This window comes from Hypomesus transpacificus, chromosome 12 (genome assembly GCF_021917145.1).
Source record: "Hypomesus transpacificus isolate Combined female chromosome 12, fHypTra1, whole genome shotgun sequence".
Classification (NCBI taxonomy): Eukaryota; Metazoa; Chordata; class Actinopteri; order Osmeriformes; family Osmeridae; genus Hypomesus; species Hypomesus transpacificus.
The window spans coordinates 5,339,777-5,351,910 of NC_061071.1; the positions used below are offsets into that span (position 1 = coordinate 5,339,777).

General features: G+C 41.3%; 1 protein-coding gene across 4 annotated transcripts; it reads right to left on the bottom strand.

Annotated features, from left to right (window-relative positions):
* Window positions 1-386: 386 nt before the first annotated feature.
* On the bottom strand, window positions 387-3,808 carry LOC124474674 (interleukin-18 receptor 1-like). 4 transcript variants are annotated; one of them, XM_047031044.1, is made up of 8 exons: window positions 3,706-3,808; window positions 3,390-3,522; window positions 3,008-3,067; window positions 2,237-2,369; window positions 1,979-2,103; window positions 1,536-1,682; window positions 1,181-1,333; window positions 387-1,036 (listed from the first exon to the last, which is right to left on the bottom strand). In XM_047031044.1, the coding sequence occupies exons 2-8, from the start codon at window positions 3,436-3,438 to the stop codon at window positions 588-590; spliced, it is 1,116 nt and encodes a 371-aa protein (XP_046887000.1). In that variant the 5' UTR covers window positions 3,439-3,522; window positions 3,706-3,808; the 3' UTR covers window positions 387-587. The 4 variants fall into 4 exon arrangements, with proteins under 4 accessions (XP_046887000.1, XP_046886997.1, XP_046886998.1 ...); XM_047031041.1 differs by having other exon boundaries at window positions 3,390-3,547; XM_047031042.1 differs by having other exon boundaries at window positions 3,682-3,808.
* Window positions 3,809-12,134: the final 8,326 nt, after the last annotated feature.

Sequence of the window (12,134 nt, forward strand, 5' to 3'; positions counted from 1 at the left end):
ACTGCACACTAGTCACTTATACTCTGTCACTTTCAGCTACTGGTTGCATTATCAGTAACATTGCACTACTGTACCTCACTGTACCTCGCCACCAGGCCCCTGTATGGTCATTGACTTAGTCACTGATCTGCAATTGCACTATTGTACTTTACTCCACTTAGGCTAGAATAGGTTATAGGGTTGAAACAGGTTTTATGTGCATTTAGGGTTAGTATAGTGTACTATTTATTGTTATCTGTAATTTAGGAAGTTTTAGTATTAGGGTTAGTTTAGTCGATTATTTATTGCTATCTGTATATTTAGGAATTTTCACTTATTTAAGCTCAGCTTAGATGTAAATTTTGTTCCGTGTACTTATATGTTGTTATGCCAGGTGCTTGCGTTGTCTTGTCTTAAGAATTTCAGTGCCCAGTCTAACCTTGTGTTGTTCTGTGTACCTGACAAATAAAAGACTTGAACATGTTAAGGTTTTCTAATTACTATCTTTCAAGTGTTTGTGTCAGCCACTGTCAGTGAGTGTAGTATATGTTATTGATGAGCCTCAAAGCATCAAATATGACAGAAAATTCCCATTATCTCCAGAACTGCTACTGGTGCTCAAGAGGAGAGCTAGGACCCAGACATGAGCAGGGGCGGCAGGACAAAGGTGTGTGTGGGGGTCGCTGCCTACGTTTGGAGGGCAGGGAGAAACGTAGCTGCTTCCAGAAGGGGGAGGAGAGTGGGCTGGAAGAGGAGCCACGCCACGTGACCGTGTGGCCAGCCTGGGCTAGCAGATGCACTGCTTCTGGGAGATGGGCCTGGTCCTGGTCAGTGTGGCTGTCTGAATGTGGAGCTTCTGTCTGGATCAGGATCAGTTGGGTCTGATACTCCACCAGAGTTGCATCTAGACCACTCAGGAGCCCATGATGAACCTTGCTGCTGTTGTCCTGGTTGTGACCCTGGCCCTGGTCCTGGTTCTGGCCTTGGTTCAGAGAGCAGGGGACCAGAACCAGCCTGCGACTTTGTTCTATGCAGTCCAGAACTGCCTTGGCCACAGCTGAAATACACAAACACACACGTTAATTTCACCCACAGCCGGCCAGCCAATCTGAGACACAACCAGCCAGCCTAATAGACAGAGACACAGTCAGACATTGATTGATAGATAGGCCGAGGTAGACAGACAGGTGTGGTGTCTCACCTTGCCCAGGCAGGACATCTCGGTGGTAAAGACAGAGGCTGTATCCCAGCTCCTCTTCTAGCACAGCCTCCAGCATCCTCTGGTCTTGTGCAGTAAGCCCCAATCCTCTGGGGCCCTCAAAAGGCATTATGTAGGCATCGTAGCTCTTTCCATCTGAGTAAAGAGGGTGAGGTACACACATGGACTACCTTCAAGGGTCCCCCGATCTCAGGGGTTGTACTGGAGAGCTAGAACTAGGTGTGTCAAAACCCGACCATTCAAAAACAGAAGGCTTGGTGACAACCTGTCCAGGCACTTGTCAGACCACTTCCTGTCAGTTCCCCCCTTCCACACAAACAAACACATACACACACACCTGAGGTCCTTCCATGGAAACCCAGCCTGTCCCGTACAAACAGAACGATCTCCACCCTCAGTGTCACGTATATGACTATCGACATGACGACCACAACCACCAAGAGCACTGGAAGACCAACGACCAGGATGTACAAGGGTGGGGGGGCTATGAGAGCAGTAAGGACAGGCACCATGGAAACAGTCTGTTAGAGAGGTTCACAAGTTATCCATTTACTTAGCTGGTTACAGTAACAAGTCCTTATTTGAATTAATGTAGATCTTTATAACACAAGTAGAACATGATTGAACAGCAATTTAGGTTGCTAGCGAAGATTAATGTCTGGGTTAAAAAAAGCTAATCAGTTAATTGAATAATCAGTCAATTTACTAGACAATTACTGTAGCTAGATTGTTAGTTTTTTGGTTAGTTATGGAATGAGTCTGTTACTTAGTTAGGTGTACCCTTGAGTATCAGGCTGATCGATGCTAGATCCTTTCCCCCGGTGGTAGTGAGAATACAGGTGTAGTTGAAGACCAGGGCATCCTCAGATACTTCCCTGATGGTCAAGGTTGCCGAACCATTCTGCCTGGGGGAGGTGGAGGGTGTCATAGTTGTACTATCAAGGGCCAGCTAAATGTGTGTTCAGAGAACCTGTGTGTGTGTGTTTCTGTGTGTCTGCATGGGTATGTGTGCTAAGGACTGCCTGTCTGTAAGCTCACTCCTTGTAGAAGATAGGGAGCATCTCGTTCTCGTCCAGAAAGGTCATTGTCGTGTTCATTGTCTTCATCCAATACACCTCACTATCCAAGTCCGTGTTTATGCTACTATTACAGACAATCTCTGTATGGGAGCCTGGGGATAAAACACACATATGCATTGCCACTCACGCGCACACATCAATTCACTCTAATAAACGTACAGAACCTTACTGAATGGTAGCAGCTCGAATCGAGTGGATTCGAATACTCGCCTTTTTAGTTTTTCATTGCGCAAAGCTAGTAACTAGCACCTGGTACTTTTTTTGGAAGCCCTCTGTTGAGGTTTCAAGGGAGCTGAAGCAATAACAAAAGGTGACGTGAAAACACTGTTTTCACTGATTGGTCAGAGAGAATCGCGACATGGGACATATTGCACAGAAACAGCCAAGCTACTATTAGGCTATAGCATGTAATAGTGACCGCTGTCTATAATAGCGGCCATAATTTTATTTTGCCACTGGACTACTCGATTAGAGGTAAACCCGCAAAATGCAGTTGTCAATTGAGGAGGTGTGGAAGATCCTGTGGTTGTGGATGCAGCCAGAGTGGCATGTGTTGAAGACAACGTTTTGCAGCATTGTTATGACCAGTTACAGTAAATGTGTAGCCTGCTATACGCAGTGTAAAACAAATCTAGCGAGTAGAGTAAAGTTGAGCTGGTATCATACACTGGAAAACTACAACAAATGCTTTCCAGACAGACCTTCCGTAGTCTATGCAAGAGAAACATACCAAGTGTCACTTCTATGACTTCACCATTTTGTGGAGTGAGGATCTTTGGCTGCATGTTCCCTGTAAACACACACACACACACTCATAAACACACACATGCACCAACAGACTCACACACAAATACTTTTGGTTTAGTCTGGGAGTTCCCATAAACAGTACTCCACAAAACTTCCCAGGAACATGACAGGAGATGAGTAAAAGTGTAAGTGGGTGTTCCCAGTGGGGTTTTCCCAAACATGAACCCAAACCCAAGGGGATTCTCTCAGTACTGGGTGACCAGAAACAACTGGCTGAAACAGAATCAGGGTAAGCACTGAAGATGATGGAAAGAGGCATTCAATTAAACAGTGAAAAAACTTCAGACCCTCCAACTGTAGCCTACCTGAGACTTCTAGGAAGAGCAGAAGGAGGAGGAGGTAAAAGGAGTCCATTTTCAATCTCCTCTTCAATTGAAAATAAACTGGCACTCACAAGGATGCCCTTGTGGTGTGCTCTGAGAGATCTCACCAAGTAGCCTGGAAATGTTTCTACAACTATTATCTATAATGAACAATACATAATGATTTAATAGCTATTGGGTTGGTCACTAATTAGAATAAGTAGGCAATACAATAATGTAGACATGTAGAGGCTGAATTAGTATAAATTATTTGAATTGACGTAAAAATACAAACCTTGTAAAAATTAGGCCTACTTACAAAGTCACACCATCATTGGAACGCCACTATTCAAACAACCAGTTTGAGTTCTCTGTCTTTAGTGCTGTCTTGAAGACAGACTACATAGGCAATAGTTACATGTTCGGTGTTAAAAAAAAGAGAAGTACAATGTCGATGGATCTTTGCTGACATCCGTGTCCTGTCACATTGGTTGGTGGTGGGTGACAATCTGGTACCATCTTGTGTTGCTAATAGGCACACATTACTACTCCAACTCATATCGACAATATTGTGACCTGAATTTACAGGACAGAAAGAGTGGAGACAGATGTTTTACTGTAAAGAAAACTGTATTTTCGCCGTGCTGGAGTTCAGTTCCAAACTATATATTGTAGCCAATTATGGCTTGGTGTCTGGCTGAGATATTACAATTTAATTTGGCTGCCGACGCCTATAGGCCCTATTTTTATAATTATCATTATAGTTATTATTGATCATATAGTATTTTTATGGAGTCTTTCAAGGGGCTCCTGCCAGCTGGGGACCCCAGGCGGTTGCATACTTTGCCTAATGGGTAATGCCATGTAATTAGTTTGTAAAAAATGATTGAATAAATCACAGGTTATTGATTTAAATGTTGATCTTAATGTTGATTTATCTGTTTGATTTATTTGTTGTCACCAGTACTCAGATCTGCAAAGTTCATCCCGCCAGATCAGAATCACCAACTCTCAGTTATTCTGAGTGACTCTTCAGGGGAACGCTCTATCAACTTCAATGATGAAGGTTTACCAAAGTGTGAGATCAGTTGATTGGGAGATCAAATGTGAGATACAAAACATTTTGATTAATGTGAAAGTATTTGACTTTAAACTGTAAAACATTTAAACTTTTGTTTAACTCATTAAAGTAATGTACTTCACAACCTCCCTACTAACAGTAAAGCAGAAGACATTCTTTGTGACTCCTGCTTTGATGTTTTGGACATTGAGAAGAGAGCTGTTAAGACCTGTCAGACCTGCAATAGCTCATTCTGTGAGAAGCACATCAGGAAGCTCTACACTGATGCACGGTTTCAGACACACCAGTTAACGGATGCGCCAGGAGGACTGAAATACTGCCAGGATCATCTCAAGCCCCTTGAGGTGTTCTGCTCGACTGAGCAGAGGTTCATCTGCAGTCAATGTTCAGTGACAAAGCACAAAGGACATAACATTCATCATCAGAAACAACAAGCTGGAGCAAAGGTAGCCGTTTTTGCTGTTTATGCTTTATAAGGAAATATAGATAACAGTATACAATACTAAAATCTTCAATGCAAAATAAACAATTGTTATTCAAACTTTCTTGTAACGCAACTTTCGTTGCGTTAATGGTGGATGTCTGGCCTCTAAAGACTCCTTCCCAATTCCAAAGTGTATTTTCATTCACTTTCATCACTTTAAGGATTAGTTAGGAAGTCATCCAAATCCTATAAAATAACTAAGTGTAATGTAATGTTTTCTTTTTTCCAAAGCAGTGCTGCCCCCTCCTGGTGAGATCAGCTTCCGATCAGTGAAGCCAGACTGTGATTCTGAGATGGGGACCTCCTGAGGGTCTGGAGGGACCAGGGAAGTTCAGAGTGACCTGGGAGTAGGGATGCGTATTGACAAGATTTTAACGATTTCGACTCCTTCTCAATTCCTGCTTATCGATTTGATTCCTTATCGATTCTCCCCTCTACAGGCAACTAGGTCTGCACGTCCTGCACCCCCCCCACACACACTTGTTCTAAACAAATTTTTCTAACTGGCTTTGACTGGCTCTGAAATGAGCTAATACCTACCACCTCTGGGCCTCTGTTTTCAAAACTAAATCTAGTCGGAGATAGAAACTTTCAGTTTCCTTGTGTTCAAGCTTCTATTACTAGGACTTACAGGGGTCCTAACAACAGGGGAAATAACTTCAGAGTGTCACCTTTCAAAAGAGACCATTTACATGGATGTACTCCAAATGGTTCAACAACAGCTTTCAATGTACTTTGGGTATGTTGTTTAGGTGTTTTCAGGCACATTTAACAGGACTAGGCTATTTAAAGGTTAAACAATTAAAACGCTTAAGTTTAATAATCGATTAAAAATCGATATGCTCAGTTTAATAATGGGACACGCAAACGTTTGCTGATAACACACGTCCCCCGATAACGTGTAGTGATCAATAATGGGAAAGGAATGCCGGAGCTAAAATGTAGGCCTATGCTTCAAACGACGGACAGAAGATAACTTGATCGACTACACACAATAAAGGTAAATTGCTTCACACAGTAACAAGTGGTTGTGATCACTCTTGGGCAGTTTAGCTCTACCCCATGGGCGGCGCTAGGGAAGAGTTAGCATGCAGGTGCTTCAGCACTTCCAAGAAAGACCAAAGCACCCGCACCCCCAAAAATATTGCTCATTTATAAAATGGATGGGGAAAGAAAAGATGCCTGGAGGATCTGAAAAAACTATTTTGCACAGGAATTAGCGCAAAAAATTGCGCTCGCGCACTATGCGCGATCGCATTCATGTCGGCCCGATGTATGTGTGCTATCTGGGGAGTTGAATAGCAAATGGATGTGAGATGACCGCATCAAAGTTGACATATTTTCCTAACAGTAATTATAATTTGACAGTATGTTTAACAACATGACTAGCCAGCTATCGAGCTATGTCATTGTCCCCAAATAAAATCTAGAGTTTTAAAAAGAAAATAATCGGCCATGTGTAGAGTTGGCCGCAGGCTGTCTGAAGTAGATTGCTAGCGAGGTAAATAGTGAATGGGATGTGAGATGAGCGGTTACGTGACACTGACACACAGTACATTCAGAAAGCTAACATTTTCAAATAGGTATTCAATAAATAAATAAATATTGAAGTCAATCATTGTTGTAAATTACAAGTTAGCTTCTTGTTAAAGTCTTTCAAAGTTGTAAATGGAGGCTTTGAGTCCGTCACTGTTGTTATGGTTACTTATTTCAGACACTTTGTACTGGCTCATATACTATGTTGCCAGCGGAATAATTTAGAACGGTGAAAAGACAGTTTTGCTGCAATGACGCGGTAGGTGTCCGTTATCATCCGATAATGGACACCCCTGCAGCCAATCAGAATCGAGTATTCACCCAGACCATGGTATAAACCTTGATATTTTAACGTGGATGTATACCTAACCAAATTGCACTGTAGGGGGTAAGTAAAAATCTTTGAACCTGTGTGTATGCCTTGTGTATGAAATTACCTCATCAAACGTGACGTGCTAACATGGATGCAGCTATGAAGCCGCCGGGTTTGCTTCAGGGAAAATGTATTTTTAAGAAGCTTCCCAATGGAAACCTCGACAAGACTAAGGTTCTTTGCACCCGCGATGTTTACACGCTGCTGACTGTTTTTTTAAGTTGCCTTTCTGTTCTAAAAAGCCTTTGAAAATGTCATTGACGTCATACACATCGTACGACCAGAGCTACTGCTTTACGGCAAGCTCTGGTCACTTCCTTTTTTCTCTCAAGGCATCGCCAACACCATAGTTTTGGCTTGCTAATGTTGTTGCTAATGCACTGACATTCTGATTCCGCTTCGGATGCCATCAAGCAGGAGCTCTGGTCGTATCAGTCCTTCAGTAAGCAATCAGCATTCATTAGCAGAATTCTAGTGTGTTATGGGAAAAAATGATTGGCTTACAGAGATGGCATGAATTAATTTGACACTTCATAATTCCACATTTTGGTGTGATTCCTAAAAAAAAGGAAGGGAGGAAGAAAAAAAAGAGCAAAGCACAACATGTTTTCCTGTCGTTTCTCAAAAGAAGAAAATAGAATAAAATACATAAAATAACCTACCCACATAATGGGACCGTGCTAGTTTAACCTAGTACCAGCAGGCTAATAACTCAAAAGTGATATTAACTGGTAATAAGTAGGCCTATATGATCCCTTGGATAGTAATATGGCTATCCCTGTAATCTCAACCAAAGTCAGCAGTCATTAGTGATGGGAAGTTCGGTTCTTTTTGCTGATTCGGTTCTTTGAATCTCGTTCAGTAAAATGAACGAATCTTTTTTCGAGTCATTTGTTCATTTCAGGGGGGGGGGGGGGGGGGTTGGGGGCTATACGTCCACTGCAAAGGACGTATAGCCCCTATACGTCCACTGTAGGTTAGTGCATGACATGTGCACCAGCAAATACTATTTCAAAATAAATTCCTGCATTAAAATAATGTATCATGAGGTTGTATGATTTGGTCATGTATTATCACACTAGCATTTAATTATCACGTCAAACAATTACACTGCACTAAACTGTAAGTGTAAATGTAAAGTGAAAATAACAAAACCAGTCAGTATGATGACTTGAGCGAATATCATTCATTCACGTCTTACTAAAACAGCGGCCACGCGAAAGGGAATAAGGAAACTGTTTCCTCTACTAAAAAGTACAATGCGGGTCACGTGAAAAAAGGATCCAAAGACTCGTAGAAAGACCGAGTCGGGGAAGGAACTAATCATTCGTTTCCTCTAGCTACAGAGCCTATGCAGGTCACGTGAAAAATGATCCAAAGACTCGTAGAAAGACCGAGTCGGGAAAGGAACGAATCGTTCGTTTCCTCTAGCTACAGAGCCTATGCAGGTCACGTGAAAAATGATCCAAAGACTCGTAGAAAGACCGAGTCGGGAAAGGAACGAATCGTTCGTTTCCTCTAGCTACAGAGCCTATGCAGGTCACGTGAAAAATGATCCAAAGACTCGTAGAAAGACCGAGTCGGGAAATGAACGAATCACTCGTTGAGAGGACTCGTTACTCCCGAGTCCTTATAAGGATTCGTTCAAAATGAACGAATCGTTCACGAACGACACATCACTGCCAGTCATACGCATGGTTAGTGTCTGTATTAAATAGATGAATTACTGTGCAGGAAAAACAGCACCCTGAAGCTACAGATGTAGAGCACGGGTTGGTGATGAATCAGCATCAGTGAGAAGTTGAATTGTCCATTTTGGTAAATATTGCATGAAATTGCTGTTTTCTGAGGGATGTGGAGGCAATGTTACCCATGAATGTTATCATTCACACTACTTGTAGGTAGTAAAAAGGTTCTATAAATCGGGATGCTCAAATGTATGCATTATATAATTTCATTGCTCAGAAGTCCAGTACAGCTGATGTAGGCCTAGTACAGCTCTTTCAGTTTATTTTTTATATGGCGGGGGGGGGGGGAGGGCGGTGCATGTTTGTGTGTTAACAATTGAAAAAAACTGTAATAGGCAAACGCGACCCCAACAAAAATATAACATTTCATAGGCTTGAGCGTACTGAAGTTTGACATCAGAATAAGTCTCATAGTCTGATTGGCTAAGCGACAAACCATACTGCTCAAAAGTGGTGGCTTTACTTGTCTATCATACGCAGTGCTGCGTGCGTAGTCTTCAAGTAGTGTAGCAAAGCGGCTGTGTTGCTTATGTTTACGGGCAATCCTCTGGTCGGCAAATACTTCACAGCAACTCAAACCAACCGTACAAGCAGTGGCAGTTCTACACCAATTGTATTGGGGGGGGCCAGTCTTTAATCAGAGGGGCACATAAAAAAACGGAAACAAATTATATTTAAACATTAGTTAACCCTTCCTTTTACACTCCCCTAAGTACTGGGTATTTACACAGAAAGTAAAGGGAATGTTTTGTGTATTATTGGGTATTACCGATTGGTACCAAGATGGTGAATACCTAGATAATTCGAAGTATTTACCCATTAACTAAATACTAACTTGCTGGTCATTACTGGGAATGTTTTGTGTATTATTGGGTATTACCGATTGGTACCAAGGTGGTAAATACAGAGATAGTTCGAAATATTTACCCATTAACTATTTACTAACGTGCTGGTTATTACTGGGTAATTTTCACTGGTCCTAATTAGGTAAAGACAGAAGACAAAACTTAGTATTTACCTGGAAACCTATAAATATTACTATTTAAATACCGCTGGTAGTAAGTTGGTATCTACAGGAGATGTATATGGTAAATTATAATGTGTTATTGGGTAAATACCACTGCTACTAAAAGACGGCCAAGCTCCAGCAGAATTACGAAAAAAATACTCTACTATTACCCTGCAGTTACCTAAGGTTAATGTCGGTAACAGTCCACGTCTAATGAGAATATAAGATAGTACTATCTGAAACTGGACTGTAAAAGGAAGCCGTGTTTGTTTCCATGGTGTTACCAGGTTCTTACCATATTCTTTGTGAGCGAATACCACTTTGTCAATGTTACCCTTAGTATAAACTTGTACTATACGTTCCAAGGCGATACCAGGTAAAACATGGCTATCTTCTTAGTAAGTAATCTGAAACTGGACTGTAAAAGGAAGCCGTGTTTGTTTCCATGGTGTTACCAGGTTCTTACCATATTCTTTGTAAGCGAATACCACTTTGTCAATGTTACCCTTAGTATGAACTTGTACTATTAGTTCCAAGGCGATACCAGGTAAAACATGGCTAGTAAGTAATCTGAAACTGGACTGTAAAAGGAAGCCGTGTTTGTTACCATGGTGTTACCGTGCTCTTACCGTATTCTTTGTAAGCGAATAACACTTTGTCAATGTTACCCTTCGTATGAACTTGTAATATAAGTTCCAAGGAGATACCAGGTAAAACATGGTTATGTTCTTAGTAAGTAAACTGAAACTGGACTGTAAAAGGAAGCCGTGTTTGTTACCATGGTGTTACCAGGTTCTTACCATATTCTTTGTGAGCGTATACGACTTTGTCAATGTTACCCTCAGTATGAACTTGTAATCCAAGGCGATACCAGGTAAAACATGGCTATGTACTCAGTAAGTAATGGACTGGACTGTAAAAGGAAGCCGTGTTTGTCACCATGGTGTTAGCAGGTTCTTACTGATAGGCAGATTTTCTGTGTACAGAGAAGCTTGAGTCTCTTGCTGTGGTCAAGAGGTCACGCAGCAGGTCTCGGACAACACACATATAGATAGGAGAATGTGCACTTTAACCTTTGGACAGAGCAACTTGCAGAAAATAGTATAAACAATGAGTGATTGCTGCACCACCTGTGCCTTGTTCTTCCTATGCCTTAAGTTGTGGAATGTATACCGTTTAAGGATATGTTTTGGTGGTTACTATGTTTGTATGGTCCAGCTCATATATAATGTCTATCTGAGAGACATGTTTCTCACTCATGCCTATCACTCTGTTGTGGACTGATGGTGTGATCCGAGCAGCTCGATTAATAAACGAAGTCAACTCTTTTTCATTGTGGTGCGTTCCTTGGCCCATCCTCCGACAGAATATCATCATAACACTTACCATATTCTTTTCAACTGTTCATACCCTTTTCCATGCAATAAGCACAAACTTGGATTATGTTTCTAAGAAAAACATGACAATTCACTCTGTAAATTATAACAATATTTTAAATTAGAGCACTGTTTCCATGGCATGACACGAACAAATACAAAGGTTAAATCACAATTGCCCCAATGATGGCAGTCAAAGCTATGTGCTCTTGTCGACATTTAGTTTTCGGCAGAGGGTCATGCTCCTGGTGCACCGAACACGATAGCGGTGGATATCATCCTCTGGACTGTGAACTACAAGACATATCATAGAAAGAAAATAAACATGTTAGCAACGTGGACGAGCAAGGCAATGTCGACTGAGGTAGCTGTCTAGCAATGTGCTAACATTAGCTATAGCCTAACTTTATTTTCAAAATACATGTTATTAGCACAATATCAAAATACAATAATTTAATATGCATTTCTATACTTTTTCTTGACAAATAAATGATGTAATTAGGCTGTGTGTTATTTTGTGACTTACCTAGTAATGCAAGACAGCTGCTGGAGTTAGCTCACGAAACCAACAACTGTCGAAACCACAGAAAATGTTCAGAATAAAACCCGGAACTTCCATATATTAGTTGGCAGGTGATTGGATGAACCATCGGTCTATTATCGTCCATTACCTACTAGTAGAACGATGATTGGTCCAGAACATATTTTGAGGCCAAAATTAGCCATTTAAATCTTTGCTAGCCATTTTAATCTCACGATGCGTGATATCTGCGTCCACAGTTTTTCTCGCTAAGAAAACGAAGCTCCTGAGTGCTAATGCATCTTAGACTCATTGAACATCTGTTTAAGTAGTATGACATTTACAAAAATATTACTTCAGAGGACGGCTCAAGGCGGTAAAAGCTTAATAAGAAGGCTCCAAAGGGAGAGGCGGCTGGCAAGGAAAAAACGATGCCCAGTGTGTGCAACCACTTCTAAAGAACCAAAACTACCACAGCATCCTTGGCTACCACACAGGATACACTCAGATAAATGGGGCAATCGATTATTCTGTATTCTAAAATAAAATAGGTAGAATCTTAGATATTTGTAGACTATGTTTTATGTTACAGGAGCTGTAGAAAGACAAACCATAGGGGCC